At 39.3% G+C, this 26,499-nt stretch overlaps 1 protein-coding gene across 6 annotated transcripts in view; it reads left to right on the forward strand.

The window, feature by feature from the left end:
* The window catches only part of CCSER2 (coiled-coil serine rich protein 2), an 80,100-nt gene extending 68,535 nt beyond the window's left edge, over positions 1-11,565 (forward strand). For 4 of the 6 annotated variants that reach the window (XM_076338280.1, XM_076338279.1, XM_076338282.1 and 1 more), the window contains one exon: positions 6,377-11,565. In XM_076338280.1, the coding sequence (XP_076194395.1) occupies positions 6,377-7,195 (819 nt within the window). In that variant the 3' untranslated portion in view covers positions 7,196-11,565. Of the gene's footprint in view, positions 1-2,489; positions 2,530-6,376 lie in introns of all 6 variants that reach the window. The other 2 variants (XM_076338283.1, XM_076338284.1) reach the window with 2 other exon arrangements.
* Positions 11,566-26,499: the final 14,934 nt, after the last annotated feature.

Below are 26,499 nucleotides of genomic sequence, written 5' to 3' on the forward strand. Positions count from 1 at the left end.
ACTTCTGGATCCTGAACTGAAAATATCATCTGCACTTGTGAATACTGCAGGTTTCTTCACTATGTTGTTGATAGCTGATGGATGCATAGATCACTTAGAAGCACTGTAGATTATGAGTATAAATCTGTAAACTGTTCATATTTAGTTGTTTATGTACTGTAATATAATTTTGCTGCTGCTCTACAGGACAGGTAATACATCCCTGCTATGTAATGTTATAATACTATCATATGCTTACAGTTCTTCTTTATTAGCACCAGTTACAGTGTTAGCATACCTACTGCTTAACTTGCCCTAGAACTTACCATATCACTGCACTTTGTTAACATGCTTTAGAATTGGATGTATGTTTTGCACTTTTAATAAGAATTAATTTTTAATACTGTAACATTTAACTTCATGTTGTTTCAACAGGCTTGGAACCAATTCAGCATTTTGTATTTCATAAGCACTTTCATAATAGTACATTGACTTTTGTCATTTTATGAACAAAATTGTATGCTTTTCTTTCTGTAACTCCCATATGTGTCTTGAACTCAACTCTTACGTAATGGTCCTTTATTTTTTCTCTTGGTTATAGGATATAATTTGATGACATAGCAAAAGTTTTAAATCATATTGAAGAAAGTTTGCATTTGTGTTCTGGAACTTTAATGATGCAGCTCTAGAAACACAGTATTTAGAATACACATTGTCAATGAACCAATTATGAACTCTTGTTGTAATACAAGAATATACCACTTTCTCTAGGCCTCTAGCCCCAAGTGCTTCTCCACACAGAAACACAGGTGAAAACTGTTCTGTTACTCAAGCATTGCAGTTGTTCACATCTGTTTACTGTGCACTTCATGGAAAAAATATTTGGACTTTTTTTATGTAACCATTACAAATAAAGGTAATGTAGGCAATTCTAGCAGGTGACGTAGCTTTTCATCAACAGCAAGAAAGCTGTTGCACGCACATTGGCTATAAGTCAGGTCCAGGCTTTGCTTTTTCATGCTTTTTTTTTTTTTTTTAACAAGGGTGCGTTGCTTAACACTATGAAATGTTTCCAAACCTGTATTGACCGATTCAGGTTCTTTGTAAGTCGCACGAAGTGTTGGTGCTAGCAGAACAAAGTTGCTTCGGAATATTATCTTGGAAGTTCTATGACTCAGGTTAAGAGAGTGACAAATTATTAAAAATGTCCTGGAACATTACTGTCCTTTATATGTATTTTTGCTCCGAGATGAATGTTCAGCTATATGAAGAAATGTCTTTTAAGAAAAACTTCCTTTTCCCAAGTTGGGTAGTTGCAGATTGGACTACAAGATAACTGTGTCTTGTACCTAACTAAGTATATGTTTGCAAACAAAACTTAATTTTACATGTGGTCATATTTGTCTGTTTGCATGTATATCTGTATTTATGGATGAAATACCTGCCTTGATGTAGTTATATATTAGTTTCAGCAATTTTTCTTTGAGAAAGACGGTATTTTTCTTTAAGTTGGGGTTTTTATACAGACTACGCAGAAAAAAAAAGGCAGCTATGCCATATTACCAATTATTTTACTACCCCCTGTGCTGTGGTGAATGGTGGTTTTTAAAAAAAAAAAAAAGGGGTGTGTGTGTGTTGTTTTGCATCATTGTTTGAAGTCATACTCCATACTGTGGAATCCTATTTTACAATGCTGAAATATAGGTATAATATAGCTAGCTAAAAGGGAGGGGGAAAAGAAATATCTAAAATGAAGGTATTGGCAAATGCTACAGATTTAAGATGTGAAATCTTGGTGTTTTCCAGAGGTAGAAAATGAGAGCTTTCCAGTGTAGCCTTTCAGTACGGCTGTGTCTTCAAATGAAGGCTGGTGAAATGACAGTTTATCCTGTGCCGAGGCAGGGAGATAAGGGATGTGAGAACTGATCAGAAAATGAAAAACTTATGTAGCAGGGTTTGTCCTCGTTCCCCCTATGCCCCCCACCCCCCCAAAAAAAAGAAACCATGGTAGTTTGGAATCTCTTCAAGCTCATGAGTGAGTTGCTAGGAAGATGGGTTGTTGAACAGTATGGGCAACATGGTCAAAATATGTAAGACAGTGTATCTTATGACATTGTTGTTCATTGTTAGGTATCTAACATGTATGTGCATGGATGCAAATGTTTTTTATGTATACAGTTGTAATCATACACACAAATTCTAGTTACAGCTCTAAACAGTATTTGAAGTGTTAGAGATTAACTGTGTTAAAAGATTTCAAGTTATAAGAGCAAAGGTATTCCGTGTAGGTCTTGCTATAAATATTATTTATACTGCATTACTTAAACACTGTTGCTACCTTTGTTTCTGGAAGGTGGATTAAAAACCAATGGGGGACATGGTAATTGCAATTTAAATGGTGAAAAGTTGCAGTTCTGTCATGGCAATTGCTCATTGTTTTGTCTTGGTCCTCTGACATCATTGTCCTTGTCTTTTTCTTGTCTCTGCTTTCCCATTATGCCATTGGCAAGGAGTTGAGAAGTTAGTCCATTACTTCTGTGATAAAGCGTGGTACAGTACAACTTCAGATTTCTTCCCATCTCCTCCTCACGCATTTTCACTGTTGGCTTTTTTGCCCTATGCATGATGCATGTCTATCGGAGATGTGCATGAAGTTCTCAGATTTCTCATTGCTTCACTTTCCTTGTTCCTCAAAATACTGCAGGGAGAAAAAGCCTTTCTTTCATTCTACAGAGGAATTAGTATAGGGGATCGAGATGGGGATTGAGGTTAGAGATACAGAATGACCAAAGCAAAACTGAAGGGAATTTTAAAGTAGTGATATTGCAATGAATATCACTGTCATGACCACGTTGATTTAACTTACCAGTATAATATACTTGTCTCAGTTTTCCAACACAAAGCTAATACAATCTCAGTGGTTCAGTAACTGTGTAGTAATGGTAATCCTCTTTGTGGTTTTGTCATTTTTCTCTGGATGATGTAACAGCCAGTTTTACTTGAGAGAAATAAGAGAAAAATCTCTTAAGTTAATGTGGTAGGGACTGTAATTTAGTAATTTTGATTGGTGCATCAATACATGCGAGTCATTGAAGTTCTTACCAGTACAGAAAACTGTTTCTTTGTTGTGTAAAAAGGAGCATGTGCACAAAGCTTTTTGTCTAATGTACCTTCAATTTGGGGAGAACTAATTTTCTTCAGTTACATTGTACTTGAAATGTTTTAGAGTCCAATTTTACATTTTAGGAGCATCCCAAAGGAATGCGGGTGTTTTGTCCACCGGAATATTTTCTTTATGGGACAAAAATAGAAGTCTGGTTAGCGTGACAGTCTACACCAAGTCATGGTCTGTTCCACCCCGAAATATTATCAAAAGTGCACTCAAAGCAATGCAGATGACAAACTTTTTTTAAGACTTCCATGAAAGAAAATACTGTGCCTAGAAGGTGGAATGCTTCTTTATCTTTCTATTACCCCTCCTTCTTGTGATGGAATTCACCAAGTGCTAGTCCTTCTACTGGCTGTCTTGACTAATAACGTGGTCATAATTTATTAAGACTTTCCTAATAAAAGGAAAACTTGTGTATAAGGCAAAGATGTAAGCTGTGGATAAAGATAAGCAGTGTTCAGTGTTAGATACTTTGTGAACTGTTACTTGCATATTTTGGAAGTGGTGTTTTTCTGCTTTCGGTGTCATCTTGAATGTTAATGCATGTAGCAATTTGAAGAGATTAAAATCTGTAATCATGATAATTGGACAGACTTTGGCTAAGTAAAAATACAAAATTAGAAAACAGTACAGTATTTAAAACAACTTGGCAAAGATGATACCGTATCTTCAGTGTCCTCAGAATTCTGAGCATGTAGCTGTTTTCTACCTTTGAATTGCTAACTTTCTGGATATTAAGCTGCTTAGACCTTTTCAGGTTATGAAGGATAGTGAGGAAAATATGTATTTGGCTATTTTTATATTTAAAAATGCAAAATTTTCCAAATGGAAAAGCTCCTAGGAAAATAATACCTAGTTTTTGTCAAAAGAACTCGAAATAGCATTGTCAAAAGCTTTCTTGTTTGCTGTATTTCAGATGGGTTTTGTGTTTAACTCAACTTTCCATACAAATTTGGTTTCTTCTGTAACTTAAAATTTTTCATTTTGCCGATTTAGTATAACTAGGTTTATTTGAGATAAAGTTAGGATTTGTAATGCTCAGATCATATATTTATCTGCATTTTTGAAGACTGGCATTTAGAAACCCTTTCTAGGTGAGGGGAAAAAGTTTTCTGACAATTATTTTTACATATTAGAATGTGACACAATACTGTTTGCTATAAACGTACTAATCTTTTGACTTCAGGTATGATTAGAAAATTTGAATTATTTGTTGGTGTATTTGTATGGCTATCAGGTATATATATTTTTGGTTTCTGCACTCATTTTTAGCAGTTTTATTTTTGCAGGTGAGGTCTCAAATCAATAAATCATTTTGGCTAACATCTGTCTGTCAGCTCCTAAGCTGGAAGAGTAATGACTTTTGTAACCCATTACATAAACGCTGAAAAATGACAAAAATATCTGGAGGATTCTTTTTTTTTTAAAAACTGTAACTCTTTTAATGTATTGAATTATTATAATTATGTTTAGTACTTCCTTCCTGTAGGATTGCTTGGTTAAGAAGAATACACAAAGTTAAGCTAGTTTTGGTCACATAAGGAATAATGTTTTGATACTCATTTGACACCATTTTGAAGGCTTTTTTATCTTTTTTTTTTTTTAATTCTCCTCCTCCCTCTTTCCAAAACAATCGTATTCAGACAACCCAACATATTTGCACTTACCTGTCTATCACATGCTCATGTCACTGGTCCAGCTTTTAGATATTGCCTTTGCTTACAGGTAGAACCGGTATATTCTAAAGGGAAAAACTGCTAGTAAATAAAAATTAGATTGAGAAACCTTGATATTTCTCTCATTACCGTTAATTTTTTTTTTGAGGGATTTTGAGGATTCAGTTTTCAGTAGTAATCCTGCCAGGGAAAAGATGAAAAGCTTAAAGAATCCCGAGACATGCTATCGTCCTAGAAATGTAACAGGACTTTGGCATGCACAGTTATCATTACATTCTTCCTGCTGATTCTAAGAAGAGCTAAAAAGACCAGACAAATAATTGGCTTTCTCATTTAGAAGTTGTGAATAGTTCAAGAGACTGACTGAAGTGACATTTTTAGTCAAATCTCTTAAAGACAAACATTGCTTCTTTTTTACTGATTATATTTCTCTAGTAAACAAATATTATAAGCCTGTTGACTATGTACATGCAATTTATCAATTGGTAAGAATTCAAGTAGTGTAGGGATAAGACTAGCTTGTAGTAGTTCAGTTCCTCTCCTTTATAAAGAAAATGAGAAAACCATCGAAACCTGAAACTTGCTAAAACTATAGTTTAGGTTTTAATAGGTTTGGGATTTTGCCATGAATTGCAGAATTTTTAATAATTCTTCCAAGATCTGTTATACAAGTTGCAGGTCTAGGATGTGTTTGTGAAGCTAGTGCATACGTTAATCTTTAAAGTCTTTTCATAGGGAAGAGCAAAGAGAAAATAGAAATGACCCGGAAGAGGTACCAGCAATTCTCTTGTCTGATACTTGTCTGATCAGACATGTATCTTCTGATAAAATGTAAAATCTTCATTAAGTTATCTTTATCCCTTGGTTATCAGTGTAGTAGTATACGATCTCTGGCTTTATGTGTACTCTGTTGTACTGCTTTGTTGAAGATGGTTTCTTTATCAGCCCATTTGAAATCCATTCAAGATAAAAGTTACCTAAGTCTAGTCAGTAGCCTAATTACAACATACCTGTATCAAATTTTCTGACCTTGTTTAAGGCAAGGAAAATGTATTGTAAATTCATGTGGTCCATTAAACTCCTTTCCTGCCTGTACAGTATAGAACATTGATTAAGGGTTTGGGATAGTTAACTTGAGTATGCAGTGAATAGAAATTAAAAGATGGATACAGTCTGATAGCCGTTGCATTTGTTTCTTAAGCACTTGCATCAGAATTGATCAGTACTCATGTGCCACTCTTACGCTGTCCTGCAGATTTAGGTGAAACCATCAACCATGCCTCTTTCATGTTTCTTTTTTAAGCTGATCAGTTTCTTTTTTTGTCTTTACGTTGTTGTGTATTTCAGTGCTAGTATATTTTTTCCACTTAATTTACAAGTCACATTTGTACATGTCCCATGAACCATCCTGTTTTGCCAAAGTCAAAGTTTTGATTTTAAAAAAACAGATACACAGCCCTTATCAAGCATCCAGTCAGCGCACATTGGATTCGGAACGTTATCTGGTGTTTTCTTTGCCTAATATATTGCTGTATTCTTTTCTCTTTAACAGCCTCAAGTACTACAGCCTTCCAGCAGCCTTCCCAGTTCCACAGACCTCGCCCAGGGAAAACTAATAAAAATGCCACATATCGAGGCCCACAGTGAATATCATAAACATGGTCTGCATGAAAATAGCAATCATCAGAATCAAAATGCTGCAAATGTCTCTCTCACAAATAGCCTGAGTGATGTAAACACTTTGAGCATACAGTTAAACATAAAAGATGAGAATGCATCATATTTGGAAAATTTGAAAAATAAGAATACTGAAGACCCTGGAGAGGTGGCTAGTAATAAAGAAGGTACATTACCACCTCGTTCCTGTTTCCAGACCTCTACGCGAGCTGATGCTAGAGAGGTGCATACTGAATTAGCTGTGAAAGGTCAGCCCTCATTCACAAACCAGGCTTCTTGGCCAAAGACTTTAAGAATCGCAAAGCCCCCAAATGCTTTAGTGCCTCCAACAATGGCCGTTCTTACACAATCTGCAAATCATTCCGCTGCTTCCAAGGAACCTGAGCTTCTACCATCAAGTAGTTCGACTCAGCTACAGCCAACATCTGGTCAGGATAACCTAAAGGGTAAACAGAGTCAGAAAGTGTCTAAACTTCGCCCACCAACTATGTCTTTTGTTAAATCTAAGCAAATGAGCAGTCAGAAATCCACGCCAGTATCTGCAGAGCCTCAAAACACCTGTTTGAAGACTAACATCCCAAAGCCACTGGTACAGAGAAAGGAAAATGTGCAAACACAGAATACCGGTTTGCATGCTGGGGATAGTTTACCCTCTAATCGGCATTCCCGCCTCCCTAAACCAAAGACACATTGAGAACATACCTACATCTCATTGAATGATGCCATACATTAAACTACTTCCTGTGTATTGACTGCCTTTGAGGCTGCTCTATCTACAGCCTGCAAATCCTGAGTGAATATTAAAAATATCATCTTTCTTTAGTGTTTGCATACTCCATCCTGGTACGGTCTGAGGCTCATGAGCTTGTGCGGCTTCTCTTGGGAGTGTTTTATTATATCGTAGGTCTGTATTAAAGATTGTATTGCCCAATGATCTTAATAATTAAGCAAATACTGAAGGCTGTGGTGACCACAAATTCCAGAATGCTGCACTATGTGTTTCAGGATGGCAGAAATAATTTCTTACCTCTGTTGATTTATTAGTCAATGAAATTACTATTCAGTTAACTACTTGGTTCTGAGTACTCGTTAGGTTAGAGTGGTGGAAAATTAGACTTACTAGCAGATGTTTTATTGGCCATAATTCTGACTCTGTATTCCAGAGGCCTATGCAAAAATCCTTGTATTTATCATTATCTCAAGACTGACATATTTAATGTTATTTAATCTGATGGGTTGGGTGGGTTGTGTTGTTTTGTTTTGCTGTAATCTGAAGTTGCTCTGTTCTTTATTTATCCCATTTTCACTGTTCACAGACAATAAGCAGATTTCACAGGGTGAAAAGAATCTTCTCTTTTAAACATCATCATTTGTTAAAAAATTGTGGTATGATTTTTATTGTGTTGAATAGACACGTTACCGGGTAGATTGTTGAAACGCAGTGCTAAGGATGCTTGTGCAAAACCTTCCAATACAGGCTCTTATGAATTGATAAGTACGGAGCCTCTGGGAATTAAGGGGTCCATAACACCCATGTCGAGGTTGCACAACATGCATTTTAATTAATATTTTTTAATTTTTATTGTGCTACTTGTATTTATTGGTTTCTGTTTAATATTTGAAAGACTCAAAAGTACCTGACTTGAAATTTTGCACAAACTTTGCCATATATGTAAGGATTTGAAAGTATTTTACAGAATAAAACTTGTATTAAAAAAGCAACTATTTAAAAAAAAAAAATTAACCCCACTTACTTGCTTTGAGCAATCCTATTATGTCCTAATCCAGAGCTGGTACTCTTAAGAGTTTTTCAGAGATGTGTATTTTGTTTTTGGGTTTTTTTGTAAATTTTTTTTTTTGTAATTTCTGAAGAAGTGCATGATAACTGGGAAGGAGCTTTTTGGGGAAATAAAGAAAAAAAAAAAATTCTGCTCTCTAGGAGAAGTATTTTTTCTGAAAGTGGTCTGAAATATATGCCCATCCTGGTGCAACTAGGGGACCGTGACCCACGTGCTGTAAGTTAAATATCCAGTGAAGCTTTCCAGAAACTTAATGTTACGTCCCATCTCCAATTCTTCCCTTCTTTCCCATCACCGTCTCTTGGATGTTACCAATTGGGTTTTTTTTTTTCTGTTCTTGAATTGGTTTTAAAATCAGCAGCAGAAGGCTGTTGCAATAACTTTGCTCAAAGTCTGTTCCTGAACAGCGTGTAATGGCAGTAAAATGAAACATAGTGTTCTAGGCTTTGGCTATAGGATGTGGACATATTACAGTATTTTCTTTGAGAGAATTAAAGTGAATAGGTATAGACATTTCATAAATAAGTTCAGTAATAAACTTCTGTAATATAAGCCATTTAACTAGGGGTCTCCTGATGGAGACCTTAGTTGGATGGGAGAAGGAAAAAATATAATCATCTCACCTGAATTTCTCAGTACATAATTAATATTGAAGAAAGTTTTTTTGATTTGTCACACTGTAAATTCTTTTAACTGACAATGAAGTGGAAAAATGAAAAGCTTGGGGGGGAAAATGGGTAGGGGGGAGGTTCCATTTCAGAACTGCTTATATCAATCTGAAATAAGAGACCTGCAGGAGGACTCCCTGTTAACTGGGGCAAAGACAATGTAAGCAAGAAGTAACAAGGGTAACATTAATTGTTACAGTTGATATAGGATCAAAATAAATAGAATTCAATATTGCTCTAACAATTATTCTCCAGGAGAAATTCTTTCTTTCCTTGAAAAGCATTGAATTAGATGGCCTTCAGTGTAAGCATTTACTTTTGATAAGAAAAAACCCCCTAACTTTTTATATTCCCCAAAACTAGCTCCTGGCAGCTAACTGTTTCTCAGGAGCTTAAAAACTGCTGAGGGAATGATCAGATTCCCGGTTCATTTTCCGGTCCATATAGATTTCTATGAAAGGTGGTTTTTTAAGTTTACTTTCCTTGAAGAGAAGCTGGTTTTATTTTTAGTTGTATATGATTTTGTGTAAAAAGATGATTTTCGCTTAATGCTATTGACAGAGATACTTCACCATGAGTTCTTTTTTGCTTCTTATTCGAGGCATCACCAGCCTGATTTAGTGATGTTAAAATTTTTATGTTTACATTTAAAACTATAGATATCTATCTGTCTGCACCTTTACTGAAAATTAAGGAACAAAACAAAGATATGATCAGGGTTTTCATAAAAAGGAAGATCTTAATTTTTTGGCCCAGAAGAACAAAAATACATTTATTCTGTGGGGTTTTTTTCTGAGTTAAAGCTGTGTAAGTAGATTGTGTTCTTTGTTACAGCATTTCCCCATTTTGTTCTGACAGATCAGTGAGACACTGAGCTGGAGACAGTAGGATTTGATCACGGATGAGACAGATGCTAGCCTGAATTGTATTAGCATTCAGCTGCTAACCTCGCATCCCTGTAAAGACAACTACGTATTTTGGCTCTTCAGACTTTACGAGGGAAGGCTCTGTTGCATGTATAGTAGGTCCAGAGTACGAGCAAAGCCTGTCAGTAGATGGGCAACTGGAAGAAAAGTAGTGAAGTCTGAAGCTTCACTTCAGTGAAGGATGGGGGCTGGGGGGAGACGGATAAGAGGGCACTGTGTAGAGCTTGTCAAATGGGATTAAGTATTTTCAGGTTACGTACCTACCTTATGGAAGGTGCAGATATATCATCAGTACTGGTGCAGATTATCCTAAATGTATAGATTAAAGGATTTGATATCTTCAGGGTTTTTTTAGGTTTCTAAAACTTTTACTGCCATTTTTTTCATTTTGATTTCTCATTCTTTTGTGCAATATTCACAAAAGTATTAAACTACTGTTCAGTATGTGTGTACAGAGGCAATTATGCATTTTAACAAGTGAATAAACACAAAAGAAAAAAACAGAATTGCACTTTAAATAAGCTTTATTGCTTGGAGTTGTGCCTAAAATAATCTAGATGCCTCCTGCTGTGTGTGGCTTTTGTTTGAAACTAATTTCCCTGCTAGTGTTGCTGTTTCCAAGGTATCTTCACATCACTTTCACAGAATCGATATGCACTCTAGCATGTTTAAACATATTCATATAGTGTACTGAGTTTTTGTTGTGCAATGACTTTAAACTGTGGAATTTTAACACTGATGATGCAGCCAGATTACTACCTTCCCTGAAGCTAGCGCTTCCTACTGCCAATCAAGGCCGATGGCAAAACTTCCCTACGACTAGCATAGCTCTGAAAGAATAATGTTCCCAGCATATGTTTTTGTTTGAGAAAAGTGCAATATTATCTCTTAGACTTTCTTGAAATAATCACAAAGGCCCTGAAAATCTGAAATGGCCCTGAATTTTTCATATAGTTCCAAAAAGAGTGGGTTCCTCAACTTAAATCTCATAGCGGTGAGACTAGACATAGCAAGTAGACTGCATCATAGGTCAGTAAAATTCATTTCATCCTTGATCTAAATGCTGATTTGTTGTAACGATGCTAGGAAACTGAATACCATTTGCGTGATTTACTTTGTTTGCATGTCACAACCATATGCACATTCTAAAGTGTCAAACTTGGATAGGTTGCATGTTGGGGGGGAAGTATTTCTGTTTTTGCACAGCACATAATCCTCTTAATATGGATATTTTTCTTGCCATACAAATGGAAATCTGTTCTTGAATTGGGCTTCCGTAGCTATTTCTTATCCCGTTATAGTGGCTTTTTCTGAGCAGAGTGGATTTAATACATGATCCTGGTGGTTGGTCTCAGTATAGTAATCTTACAACTATGCTATCAAGGAAATTCAGTCACTGTTGTGGTAAAGCTGCTCACTGCCTACTTAATTGTAAAAGCACCACAATAAAACCAGTATAATCCCAGTGTCAGTGAAATCTTAAATTCAATACTAGCTAAAACAGGAGGTACCCTTACTATCTGCTTTGTTGTTTTTGTTTTTTAACCCAGGCCAGAGTAAATACTGTATATTGGAATTTGCTTGTAAAGTTGATTTAAAAACCTGTATGTAAAAATCCTTTCCTCAATGTTGCTCTAGTGAATAAAAATAAAGTCATAATTCTAATAAGTATCTATTTCTCCTGACTGTTCACTTCATGTATGTTTTTTTTAAGCCATTGACTGTGCAGAATTACAGGACTGTAGACAGGAAATTTGGGGGGGGGGGAGATTATGCTTATGCTTAAGATACTTTCTCATGGAATTGTCTTTCTCCAAGAGACTTGCAGGCTTTTAGCATGAGACTTTTTTACTAAAGAAAAAAGAAAAGGGGGAAAAAAGACACATAGAAAAGCTAAACAATTTAGTGTATTGTTTCCACATGAACAAGGACTGATGTGGCTAGTTTTTAAAGGTATGTTATTTTACCCCTAATGCACAGTTGAGGAGAGAAGTATTTCATGGAGTTTTATGTAATTAACTACTTAAAATTATTATCCTAAGAGATTACTTTGAGAAAGTTATTTCCCCACAGGAATCCAAATCAATGCAATGTATACATACATGTAAACATTCATAAAAAGCTCCTAATTGTATATCAGTATTTTGCCCATGGTTTAAATGGGTTGTTATTCTTGAAAGAAAAGGAAATCTGCTCCACTAATTTCATCTGACCTGCTTCAGTAGATGGAAGTTCAAGTTTGAAATTTCTAGCAAAATTTGGGGACTGCTAAGGGAGAATCCTGTAGATTGAAGTAAGGGCATTTAAAAAATGCTGCAGGCAGACTTTAACCTAAGGTTTTATTTTGAGCTTCAGGATGATCTTTGAAGACTTTCACAGGTTCTGGGGGTGGGGGGAACTCCTGTGTAGGGTTTCCAATTTCAAACACATGTTTTAGGTACCTTCCTCAACTGAGGCCCAAAAAGGTAGTTACATATTGTGGATCCTCCTGTCTTGCAGTTCTGCTGGATAAGTGTGATCTTTGTTACTTGATGGACAAGGCTGTCTTACTGTCATGTCTAATCCTATTGATGTGATCATCGGATGTTAAACAGCTGATGCAACAAGTACGTACATAGCGTTCCTAAAAGCTGTAACTCGCAGCTTCCCTGTCTTCTCTGCCCTCCCATCCAGAGGCAAAGGCCTTGTGGCAGTGATGAGCAATGTTCTGCTGACTGGACTGACAGCAATGGTCTCCTCACACTGGAAGAGATCTGCTTTACTGTCATTGGGCAGAATATCACATGTGAGGAGAAAGTATTAGATGATGAGAAATTTCTGACATTTCCCTTTTGCAACCCAAAATCAACACCCTTGGCACCTTTCCTTGTACAGGAATGGTTTCTTTTTATGAGCACGACTGGATGCAGCTGAACTAGTTAGACCAGTTAATACTGAAGCATGCATAACATCAACCAGATTCATATGGTTGCTGCTTTCCCTAGGTTATGAATATTAGCTACTGTTTCAAATGAGAATTGGCTTGTAGCAGAGGACATTGAACATAAATGCCAGAGCTCTAAAAATGAGTTATTCAAGTATTTAATGCTAATCAGTCAGTCTGAAAGGTAAGAGGGGGATTTTCTGTTAGGAGTTCTAGTTGTTTTCTGTGAAACCGCAGGCAGTAAGAGTCCTCAGGTCTAGTAGCTCTGTGCTTGCTTAGTCCTCACTGAATATAGTGGGAGTCTTAGCATGAAGCTAAAGGCAGAAGTAATTGCCTTACATAACAGATCAGAAACTCTGTTTTAAGAGTGATTTTGAATTTGGTTACTCCAAAGCAGAGCAAAATCTGAAAACTTCGAAGCTGTTTAAATAAAATGCTTCCCTCCATCACAGCCTCTGAAAATTACTTCAATGGTTGAAAGCATTTCATGACAGAGGTTGGCTTTTACAGCCTGTTACAATGCAAGCCTCTGAAATAGCCCAAACTGGCAGGTATTTAAAAACAGTTGTGGATATGGGATGCTCCAACAGTTACTTTACTTGCTTTTTTCTTTTTTTCAGAAATTTCCATAGAAATGCAGCAATTTCGGAGAAACCTTTAGATTTCAGTGGAGCTTCCCATTCTGCAGAATGTGGTTCTCTTAATACCTCTCCAATCAAAACGATTTTTTAGATTTTATTCTGAAGAGACCTGATACATTGTTATTCTGGGTGCTACAGTTAGACACACACCCTTGAAAATCAGCCTGTGTAAATTTCCCTAATTTTCTTACGATCATCAGTATGGAATAGTGCATATACAGTGGCAAATCTAGGGATGGTCAATACCGCTAATTTAGCTATATCAGGAGCATATGCCTATAAAACCTATGAGCATTTGAAGACTTGGATCACTTAGTCTGATAGATTTCAGTGCTTGGTAATATAAGTCCAGCGATTCCTACAATTCTCTACTCCATTTTAATTGCTACTCTGACAAACTGTACTAATTATCCCATGCTATCTTTAATCTCTGTGCCTTAGTTTCCTCATATATAAAATGAGAATAATACCAGTGTTAGCGAAGTCAAGACTTACATGATTCTATGCTGACAGCATGATAAAAATTCCCTGAGGAAACAAATCCTCCCTTATTTCCTTGAACGTTATATTAATCTTCCTGCATTTGCTTGGTTAGGAGTCTTCAAAAGCCTGAGCTATATACAAACCTCAGTTTAAAAAAAAACAAAAACCAAAAAACCCTTAAAGTAATTCTTTGCAAGGCAAGTTTTGTAGACCTTATTGGAACTATTTTATCACTACCAGTTCCAGCGATTTCCATCTTAACAGGTTTCCACAGCAGCTGTTTGCAGGAATTCCTTACGTGTAAATGAGAGGGAATAGTTTCTCTATGTGAGTTGCATGCAGCACAGCGGACAAGTTCTCTGAAGCCCTGTAAGGAAGTTCTCGTGGGAATATGTATCCCAAACAGTACACTGACAGTATCATGGGGTAGTAGGAACCTGTGTCCCCATCTTCCTGGAGGATCCCAAAGGTATACATTACGTTTATACAAAAAGTTGTGAGTTTGTGGGATATTTTTTTTCTAATTCCACTTACCTTTGGTAAAGTGATTTGAGCAACCAGCTTCTAGGTTATTCAGACTAGTGCAGGCAACTCTGAGTTCAGTCCTCGTTTATAAACCCTCTCAAGTTCTGCTCTGTAATTTCTGTGGGCTGTCGCTGTGTATTTTTTTTTGTACTATGGTAGCAACCTAGAAGCCCCCAATCACAGGTGAGAGCCCTTTGTGTGAGATGTTGTGTCAAACAGTAGTAGTGAAGCAGTTACTGCTGCAAGATACACAGCAGAAGGTTGTCAAGCTGAGTTGATCCTGCCAGGATCTGAACTTACGTTTCTAGAAAGTCTATGATGTTCAAACCATATGCTTATAAGCTGTTGCAGATTTGGTATTACCATGCAGGGAAGCTTAATGACACGCAAGCTCTCTGCTAATAATACTCCTGTGCATTTTATGCTGGCATTCGATTTCTTACTTCAAAAGAGTTAGTTAAGGTTTATGTGTGTGCATTACATTAATGGCTGTTGAAAGCTCTGTGTGTGGCATTTCTGGGACATGCAGAGTACTGAAAAAATACTGTGTATTTGTAGTTTGTATTTATACATGCAAAATATGTATTTCCTTTAAAATCTGCTTCTAATGACACTTATTTTTGAGCTACTTTGAGGGTGTTAATTTTCTCAAGGGATTATCTTTGACAGTTATTATTCTGTTAGGTAATATTGTCTGATTTCATACAAATGTCTTTCTTTTAAAGGAGAAAAAGGGTCATGGAGGTTATTTTCACACTGCAGTATTATATCTGATTGATGTAATTGATACATTGATAGGACGAGAGGAAATGGCCTCAAGTTGCGCCAGGGGAGGTTTAGATTGGACGTGAGGAAAAATGTCTTTACTGAAAGAGTGGTTAAACATTGGAAGAGGCTGCCCAGGGAAGTGGTTGAGTCCCCATCCCTGGAGGTATTTAAAAGACGAGTAGATGAAGCGCTTAGGGACATGGTTTAGTGGGTGGTGGTGTTGGGTCAACGGTTGGACTCGATGATCTTAGAGGTCTTTTCCAACCTCAATGATTCTATGATTCTATCTCTTACACTGCTGACACAGAAGGCTGCATCACCTGTGTTTTCTATGTTTTCTAGAGTCTTATCCTGGAATGTGACTAGTGTAGGTACAAACTAAACTAAAAATTTGGGGAGGGCTGTTAGAAATATACTAACGGTTGCAGGATAAATGGTGTAGAAGGGCTTTTCAGCTGTTAGTGTAAGTAAGAGCATGGGCCCCTACATTTTGCTAACTGCTCTAAACTGAGTACCAGCTGCAGGCCTTAGCAAATGTGTTTCAGTCAGTGTCTGGAGGGTAAATAACAAGGTCTAATAGTACGCACTCTCTTGGAGCTCTACTGCCAGAAAAGGACAAGAATTAAGTGTTGTTATTTTAATTGCAAATGCATAGAAAGCAGGTGGATAAGAGCAAGCGAGATGACATGCTTTGTCTGGGAAAAATCCCATGGAAACATACTTCCATCTATGCCCTTTCCCTCTTCAGATCAGCTTAAAGGAGAACTCATATTTTCCTCTGTTTTGATAGCGAAAACTTCTGCTCTTGCCTCCACCCCGTTTTAGTGCAGAGAGAAGGCTGGACTTTTGCCCTTGTAAACAGCAGAGGGCAGTGCAATGCAAGCAGCTGAAAGACTGCACGCTTATAACCATGTAATTTCTGTCTATGTGATTTCTCTATATGTCAAAACACCTTCCTAGGCATTGGTGGGGCTATGTCTTTTTGACCAGCATACAGATTAGTCGTCTCCTCACCCTGTCCTGTTTGCTTTGATGGGCCAGCCCCAAACTAAGCAACACTGATTTATTAGTTTCTGTGAGCAGGAGCAACACTGCTCAGTTGAAAGAAGCAATCATCTATTTGGAGGTGGAGGAAGTACAACAGACATTGAAAACCTCAACTGAAGCAGCTGCGTAACTTGAACTGGAATAATTTAGTTGTTTTCCCTGCTCGGTCTCTGTGACAGGCTTGTCTTTTTTCAGCCAGCTGTATTTATCATTCAGCTCACAGACGGCTCAGGTTGGAAATCCGCAAGGGATATGGGAGATAAAGACTAAATGTGCAAATGTGTTTGCAACTCCAAGCCCTTGTAGAAGTTTTTAGCTGCTCTTTCAGTGTACAAACATAGCCTGCAGAGAAAATTCTTCCTGCCTGGGAAGAGGTGTTCTCTTCAATTTGCTGTGCTGGTGGTCACTTTTGGAAAATAACTCATGGAGAATGTATGTGTGTTTTCTTCCCTAATAGTGCATAAACTTTAGTATATATAGTGTAGATTAAATAATCAGAAATCACTATTGCTATTGGGTCCTCAGTTTTCAGTGGTCTTTAAATAAGCCTGATTTCTTGAGCATACTGTTGTTACATCTTAAAAAACGAACAAACAAAAAAAAAACCCAAACAAAACCAAAACCTCACTCCTAAGGTTCCTTGAATTTAGTATCCAGCAGGTAATGCTTCCTCATCAGACCTTCAGCAATGGAAGAGCAATGGAAGCTATCACTTGTCTTGCATGCTTATACTACCATATTTAATTTCCCAGCAGTCTCAGTTGTCTGTTGATTTGTTAGGATTTGCACTTTGATATGCGGAGGTTATAGCAGTGAGCAGCCCCGCTGCAGTAAGCCTTCCATGCTGCAGAGGAGTTACGAACATGTTTGAGAACTTATTTTAATTTGCTTACCACTGAGGATGCACTGAAATCCTGTGAGAATATTTAATGTGGAACAAATTTGGGGGCAAAACTTAATTACGTGGATTTTATTTTTATGAAACTTGAGGCCTGTTGTGATCATATGAATTTAAAGATAACATTTCTACAAGTAGTGCGAGGATGAATTAAGGTTAGAAGAATTTATGAATTACATGTTACTGCCCTGAATTAGGACTGATACAAGCAAAAAATTTTTCAGAGAATTTAGTGATGTATTAGACCTGGGGCTTTACATCGTGACTCGCTTGTTTGTTTGATTTGTAGCTCAGGGAAACCTTGGACTCAACCATTTTATTTTTTTTTTCCTAGCAGTTCTGTTCTAGTACACAAGGAGAAGATTCTTAATGACTCCTAAAATGCAACTTGTTTGAAAATTTCCCTTTGAACCCTCAAGTAAATTGAGTTCATGTTAGCCTGTCACCACATTCTCATACAACTTTTGCTTTTTAGTGGTTATTCAGAATTTTTTTCCTGGCTTCTTTTCCCTGAAAAAACGGTATTCTTATTTTGCCCCATAGCAAACAAATCACTCTTAAATGACAATGTATGTTAATTTTAACGGTATGCTTTATGCCTTAGGTGTAAGCTCTGTAGAAATACAACGTGGTACTCGGCAAACACGGTTTCTATTGCTAGATCAGTGATATCTTCTCAGGATAGTAGTGCTTTGCACCATTACTGAAGAATAATTCATTTTTTCAGACTGAATCCAGCAAAGGGAGTTTTTTGGTCTTTCCCCTCAAGGGAAGGGGGGTGGGAAAAACCCATCTGCACTGTGGAAAGGGCTGTGAATAAATGGCTGCTAGTGGTCCTGGGTATTCCTGGAAGAGCTGCTTCAGGCCCATGGTCTCAAGGCATGTGGTGCTTTGTGCAGAGGTTTTTAAGCTAAAACATACAGCTGAAGCACCTGGTGTTGAACCAGGCTAGGACAAACAGATTGTTGGAAAGGATTAGCAGTGTGTGTTACTGTACTGATTCATGTGGGGTTTGAAAGGTACAAAAGGTTTCTTGGCACTTTTAAATGGCTGTTACTTTCCCCCTCTAAATAATGGGAATGAAAAAAAAGTTGCTCAGTTCTGAAAAAGAAAATGGTTTTCATTTTCTTGTCCTGGTGCTTCAGATGCTTCACGGAAGCCAGTTCAGTTTACTTTTACTTTTAACAGCATCGATCGTTCAGGTGACATTTGTATTTATTTCACCACCGGCTAAGTAGGAACTTACAGACTCTTGAAGAGCTTACCAACATGAGTCCCCTGATCAAAAGATGCTACTTTTCCCAATTGGGTGCCAGCACTTTGAGCCAAGCAGACTGCTGAATGTCAGCTTGGTGGTAGGCTTGGAGTTTTTGCTGGTGTATCTCTGGGGATGGAGCTAGAGACAAAATTCTGACCTAGCATCAACCACCTGTGCTTTAGTGGATTTAATTCTGCAAACAAGTGATCTGGTGTATGCAATATAGCTGATGTTGGGTGTCCTAAACCAGAAGGTGGAAAGACTCCTGCCTAATGTGAGTGTTCAATGAACTTTCACTCTGTATTTGTGTGTAAATGTTTTCGCATCATGTTATTTCCTCATGCAGTGGCCTAATTTTTTCCTCCTTTCCACAAGATTCTGCCACAGAAAAACAAATGCATTTTATTTCTCAGCTACAGTGAACTTGCTCACTACTGATAGCTTATTACCAAGTTGTGGCTGTTAAACTTATGGATGCAATCACTTTCAGGTAGTTTCATGGGCTGTGATACTAAATGCTTTGCTAAAACCCAAAAAGGTGTTATTTTTGACAATGCTGGTGATATTATGGATGAACATCAAAGATGATTAATGCATCTTTTGTAAACACTATCTCTTACTAATCTCTTTGTGTTTCTGCTTCTGGCTGAATAAAAGTTGCCCACTGAGATTGCTGCTTCAGCTGGTGCTCCTTTGGGGTCTGCCAAGTGTGAGGCTCCTGAGCTAGTGCTCATTATTATTAATTAAGGAGCAGCTCTGTTCTTGGCAACCTGAGACACAGCTTCATGAATCAAATGCTAACTGTGCTGAGATGACCAATGAGGAGAGAGGTCTGTTGCTTTGTAAAACCAGAACCAATGGTTTATAATATAGTGACTTTTGGGTTATTTTATTTGTAAGTTAATCGCTATATGATCAGCCATAAAAGGTCATCCAGGAAGATCTGCTTTCTCTTGACAACTTTTGCCCTATGATTGTCCTTCACTTCCCATTTGAATGATTGGGAGACAGATGCATGGTTTTTAATTGGGTTTTTTTTTTATTTCTCCTCAGCTCTGGAAGGTGGTGACTGAACAGATCTCCAATTTATTTATTGATTTCTGTTCACAGCTCTGAATTATTCTTTTAGCAGCCTTTATTGCTGGTTCTTCACCTCTCCTATGCAGGAGGCTAACTTTTTTGTTTGTTTGTTTTTTAAGAATTAATAGAAAACTGTAAGTAAAACAGCAAATGAGAGTTTTGAGCTGGCACTCAGCTGAGTTCCCTTCTGTCTTTTCCAAAAGCCATACTCAGGAATTAGCACAGCTTGTATGAAGAAGCCAAGAGCTAGTCACTTCTGGAGCAGAGAACTGAAGGATCACATAGTAAATTCAGGCTGACTAAGTGTTTGCTGAAGTTTGTCTACCAGAAGGTCTTAATATCCTTCCTGATAAACTGTAGTGGCTTCTGTACATGCTGTTTATCGTGTTGCAATTTGAGACCCATAAAGCTGTTACCTGAAGCTCATTTTGAACATTTGCAGAGCAGTATTTTCTCAAAAGAACTGCAGTTGGACTGGATGCACTGTTCAGAGGGGCTGAGCAGTGTTGGCTTGCTTTTTCAATCCATATTATTCCCTGCCTTTTGTTTGGGGGTTGTTATTGCTGGCTGGTCTTGCAGAGTGCAGGGTGTGCAAGAGCATGCTGTAAAGATGAAAATGAAATTATTTGCATTGTTTCTTGTTTCCGAATGCATTCCTATGTTTGACGTGGACTGAGTTGGTCCCCCTCCTCCACTATTTAGCAGTTTTATAGGCTATGTGTTGAGTCAGGGAAGCTGGACCCACCAAGGCTACTAATTCTACCTCAGGGCTCTGGGCCTGATCGCCTATAGTAAAATGGCTGCTGGCCTGGAGATGGCATGGGTTCCTGTGTGCCACCCTCCCAAGTATAACCGGTTTCAGGGTGCTGAGCTGCCATCAGTGTGCCTGTTCTTGCCCAAGTCCACTTTAGACACCAGCCATGGGTGTATTTCAGGAGGGAAAAAGCGTGCTGTTGGAAGTCAGGCTCGTACATTAGTCATTTGAGAGTCTTTTGAGCATTGTACCCTACCTTTTGGGGGAGTTATAAGGAGAGAATCTGAGAAGTGGGGGAGAGAGAATCAATATGGAGATTGCCCATCCAGAAGGTTGCAAAGGTTTTCCTTGCCATCAACAGCGCTCTAGTTGTGTGGGTGACCAGCTGTGCCTACCTCTTGCTTGAATGGGAAGAGGAAAAGACAGATAGGAGATATTCTCCCCACTTCCACCAGTAATTGCTTTCCTGGGTTGAATGCAGCAGGAAGATGCTGCTGTGGTGGAAACCGGCTGTGTTAGCGAACAGAATTTTGTGAAAGCGAGCCAAGCTGGGTCACTGTTGGTGTGAGCTTGGTAATTAAATCTTGGAGGAGCAGCTAAGTTGTTCCCACCCCTCATGTGCATGTAGTAGTTAAAAGGCCTTGTAATTAATGGAGGCTGGGGAGGGAAATCAACTGGGACCTGTCAATTTGAGCTCTGTTTTGACAGTGAAGACTCACACAGCGAAGCAGCTAGTTTCCTTTTACAGCTTCTGTAGATCAGAGCTTTACATGACCCTATGAATAGTCAGTGAGGCTTTGCAGCTGTGTTAGACATACTCTTCCTTTCTAATCAGGGGGAAAAAAACCTGAACTCATTAAGTATGTTGAATGATCCTAGATCTTTAATTTTACCTGTAAGTATCTGAGATTACCACTCTAGTGATATAAGAACCTATGCATTTGTGGAAGGGAGGGAATCCTTGATTTAAATACATGTATATATTTCCTTGGCAATGAGAAAAGCCTACTAAAATAATAATTAAAATAAACCCAGTAACTTCCTTCCCTCATTATTAAGACTGAAATGCAGAGCACTCAGAATTAGGAAGGTGCCGCAGTTGGTTGCCTGTGTGGTCTGTTAAGTGATCACATAGTGATCACAGTGATCACTTTTTTTTTTCTCTGGTGTGGAGATGCTGCAAGGCTAGTCTCACTGAACAAAATTGAGCACTTTAATACTGAGACTTCAGGTCTTGCTTACTTCACACTTTTCAACCCCTGTGCAGAATACAAAATTACTGGCTGGCTCCTGGGCTTTATGTGGAGCTCATTGCCAGGGTCTCATCTTGGAACGTATTTGGGGAGCTTCAGAATCAAGTATAAGGAGGGTTGCAGAATCAGTGCTACAGTTATTTTTCTGTACAGTCTGGCCACTGCTAATAGCGGTATTAAGTTATCCTCCTTCTTCTACCAATTGTGTTGTTCTCTCAGAGCAGGTACACTTCATCTGAAGCAGAGCCAAAGTCCCCTTTTTTCACTGTTAGATTGTAGAGAGTGAGTAAATTGGAAGGAGTTCAGAGAATGGAAGCAAAGTTGAGCATGCCTTGAAGGACAGAGCCACAGCAGAGACGGCGGGCCAGGATCCTGCAAGCACTTCTGGGAAGCTACTTTATATCTGCGTGAGAACACACAGATTAATTAGATTTAAGGGGACAGGAGTCTGAAGTGTGTGCAAGTGCATGCATGTGCGCATTCTCAAATATATATATGTATACATATACACGTATATGTATACGTGACACTGAAAGGAGACAAGGGTAAACTTGTACAAAAATGTGGAAGGTTTGTCATCAGACAAAGAGAAAAGGTTTTTTGAAGTGACATAAGGATGTTGAAATTAAGAAAAACTAGCAGGAACATCAAGCAAGATATTGATTTGACTGTGAATTGGAATAATATACAAAGTGAAATTCTCTTAGGAATATCTGTTTCTACCTGTATCTTCAGCAACAGCTTAACTGCCAGGTGACCAGGTAGTTTTTGATTGACCTCTACTAGTTGTCCTTAGAAGTTTTATGCTGAATACTGATAATACGCTAACAAGCACGTATGCCTACTGTCTTTTAGTCCCCTGGCCGTGTCCTCTGGTCAGCACTGGTGCATGTGCATTGGGCAAAAACCGAAGATTGTGCAGAACGTTGTGTTGTCCCTTGTCTTGCAATGTCTGTATGAGGTATGAACTGGGAGGAGCAGATACTATGGTGCTCATCACTGGGGACAGAAAGTCCAGATCCTGCTCCTTGCTGACTTTTGCAGAAAAGCCTGTGCGATAGTAAATCTGGAGAGAGATCACATGTAGATTACAAGTGCCCTACACCTTCCATTTCTTTGTGAGTAGCCCACTGCAAAGGAAAATTTACTGTTATCTAATACATGGGGAAGTGATAGGGGGAATCATCCCTTACCTACAGCCTGTCAGCCCATGCTGAGCCAGGCTCACTTAATGAGATACATCAGCAAATCCTCAGACTGCCTCATAAACTGGCAGTGGCTAGACACTGTCTAGTCACTGTGTGTATTGTGCTGGCCTGTAATTGTGTGGGAGTGGGATGTGATTTCTGTTTATTACCGTTCAAACAGGGATTTGCTTTTAGTTGCACAGTTTGTATTTAACAAAACCATGTATAAATGGGTTCTGATCAGTGACATCTGCACCAGCAGTATTAGGCCAAAATGAGTGCTTTGTATATTTATTGAGGCAATGCTGCTTATGTCTTAGATCTCTAATTCTCCCCTTTTTGACTGGATTTCCTTTATCTGTACTCTAAGCAAAGCTCTAGTACTGTACTTCCTGTGACTTGTATAGCCATTATATTAACAGGTTTGAGTTTGTTTTCTCTACTTCAGGTAAATCTGTTCTTTCACAGGGACAGTAATTGCATTAACCAGAGATCCTCCTTCTTTTTATAAAGCACACAAATGTTTTCTTTTTTGTGATAAAATCATTAAAGTGAAAATGCTTTTTGAGGTTACTAATCATGATCTATGTATGTCCTTTACAGACACGCGTTCTCTGTTGCATGGCTGGGAAAATGTGTTCCATCAGGCCTCTTTCTGTTTGTGGTTTGGATAGTCTCTTCCTGTCTAGTCCTCTTCAACCAGAGTGGAGTAGTTTGAACTAGTTTTTCAGAGGAGGCCAGACTTGTTGCCAATAGTAGTTTGTGTTGATAACTGTCCCACTGACCTTCATTTAGACAGAAAACTCCCCATTTGATCCAGAAATTGAGATGTATTTTAAACTGTTGCTGCCCTGATTAAATTGCCTTTACAGGTCCATGGTGTCTGTCATACCTCAGAGTGATTATTTGCTTTCAAACACCTGTTACAATCCTGCTGACAAGGTTGGCAGAAAAACTATGTGAAGTCCTTATCCCAGAACTTCTCTTCCATCAGAGATGCCTGTCTCCTTCCACTCATGGTTGAACTAGACTTTAGAAATCACTGTAAAAAAACTCTAAGAATTTGTTTTGCTATAAAATGACCATGAAACTTGTCTCATTTTGCATATTTTGGTGGTTTTCTTCCCTTCTTGCAATAGAGGCAAACAAATTTCCTATGTCTGTAGGACCTGTAGCTTGCTGGTTCAAATTGCTGCTGTGCTGTTGGGAATCATTACTGGCCTTCTCAGCAGGTCCTTGAACAACTGAGAGAATAATTGACCATCTTTGCAGGAGTGGCCATGGTGGGGTCTCTGTTACAATCTTTCTGGGAACCTACTTCTATAACAATGAACCTGAATTTGTCCTTCAATGCAAATTTTTAAAGTTTGTTCCTAGCATCCAGAAGTCTACATCAATCAGGAGAATTGATCTACAAATTGATTAAGAAAATAATCAAGAAAGATAGTTAAGATAATTAAGATAATAATTAAGATAAGGAAGATATAGTTAAGAAAATAATCGCACAGCAAGCTCACTCCCCTGGACTTCAGGAGAGCAGACTTTGGCCTCTTCAGGGATCTGCTTGGTAGAGTGCCATGGGACAAAGACCTGGAGGGAAGAGGAGCCCAAGAAAGCTGGGTAATACTCAAGGGTCATCTCCTTCAAGCTCAGGAGCGATGCAGCCCAACAAAGAGGAAGTCAGGCAAAACCGCCAGGAGGCCTGCATGGATGAACAAGGAGCTCCTGGACAAACTCAAACACAAAAAGGAAGCCTACAGAGGGTGGAAGCAAGGACAGGTAGCCTGGGAGGAATACAGAGAAGTTGTCCGAGCAGCCAGGGATCAGGTTAGGAAAGCTAAAGCCCTGACAGAATTCAATCTGGCCAGGGACAGCAAGGGCAACAAGAAAAGATTCTACAGGTACGTCGGGGATAAAAGGAAGACGAGGGAAAATGTGGGCCGTCTCTGGAACGAAACGGGAGACCTGGTTACCCGGGACACGGAGAAGGCGGAGGTATTCAATGATTTTTTTGCCTCAGTCTTCACCAGCAAGTGCTCGAGCCTCACCGCCCAAGCCGCAGAAGGCAAAGGCGGGGACTGGGAGAATGAAGAGCCACCCACTGTGGGAGAAGATCAGGTTCGAGACCATCTGAGGCACCTGAAGGTGCACAAGCCCATGGGACCCGATGAGATCCATCCGCGGGTCCTGAAGGAACTGGCGGATGAAGTTGCTAAGCCACTATCCATCGTATTTGAGAAGTCGTGGCAGTCCGGTGAAGTTCCCGCTGACTGGAAAAGGGGAAACATAACCCCCATTTTTACAAAGGGCAAAAAGGAAGACCCGGGGAACTACAGGCCAGTCAGGTGAGGAATTGGTTAGATGGTCACATCCAGAGGTAGTGGTCAACGGCTCAATGTCCAGATGGAGACTGGTGACGAGTGGCATCCTGCAGGGGTCCGTATTGGGACCGGTACTGTTTAATATCTTCGTCAATGACATATGCAGTGGGATCGAGTGCACCCTCAGCAAGTTTGCAGATGACACCAAGCTGAGTGGTGCGGTCGACACGCCAGAGGGATGGGATGCCATCCAGAGGGACCTGGACAAGCTCGAGAAGCGGGCCCATGTGAACCTCATGAGGTTCAACAAGGCCAAGTGCAAGGTCCTGCACCTGGGTCGGGGCAACCCCCGGTCTCAATACAGGCTGGGGGATGAAGGGATTGAGAGCAGCCCTGCCGAGAAGGACCTGGGGGTACTGGTGGATGAAAAGCTGGACATGAGCCAGCAATGTGCACTCGCAGCCCAGAAGGCCAGTCGAATCCTGGGCTTCATCCAAAGAAGCGTGGCCAGCAGGTCGAGGAAGGGGATTCTGCCCCTCTCCTCTGCTCTGGTGAGACCCCACCTGGAGTGCTGCGTCCAGCTCTGGAGCCCCCAGCATAAGAAAGACACGGAGCTGTTGGAGCGGGTCCAGAAGAGGGCCACGAAAATGATCAGGGGGATGGAACACCTCTCCTATGAGGAAAGGCTGAGAGAGTTGGGCTTGTTCAGCCTAGAGAAGAGAAGGCTTCGGGGAGACCTTCTTGCAGCCCATCAGTACTTAAAGGGGGCTTATAAAAAAGATGGCGGCAAACTTTTTAGCAGGGCCTGTTGCGACAGGACAAGGGGGAATGGCTTTAAAATAAAGGGGGGTATATTTAGAGTAGATAGAAGGAAGAAATGTTTTACGCTGAGGGTGGTGAAACACTGGCACAGGTTGCCCAGAGAGGTGGTGGATGCCCCATCCCTGGAAACATTCCAGGTGAGGTTGGACGGGGCTCTGAGCAACCTGATCCAGTTGAAGATGTCCCTGCCCATGGCAGGGGGTTTGGACTAGATGACCGTTAGAGGTCCCTTCCAACCCAAACTATTCTATGATAATTGAGCTGTACCGACCAGAGACAAATGAGGCTCCAAGGCAGTGAGAGGAAGAATGTAGGCATTGCCCACAAGTGTATAGACACGGCTATATCTGAGACAATGACCTTTTTAAAATGGCATGTCACCTCTCTGGGATTTAAGAAGTGTTGTTTTGGAAAACATTCCTCCCTGCTCTTAACTGACCCTGTGAAGCAAGATCCCAGAATGGTCTTAGCCAAGATGTGTGTTGCAGGACTTCCAGCTGGTGATTTGCTGCCAGAGATGTTTGGAGGATCCACCTTGCTCTTGCAGCTGCTTAGGCAGTTTCACAGGCCAAGTGTAAAAATGCATGATGCAGTGGGCAAAAAGCTGGCAAAAATCCCAAATCAATCTGTCTCTGAAGAACAGAA

Source organism: Aptenodytes patagonicus, chromosome 5 (assembly GCF_965638725.1).
Source record: "Aptenodytes patagonicus chromosome 5, bAptPat1.pri.cur, whole genome shotgun sequence".
NCBI classification, from domain to species: Eukaryota; Metazoa; Chordata; class Aves; order Sphenisciformes; family Spheniscidae; genus Aptenodytes; species Aptenodytes patagonicus.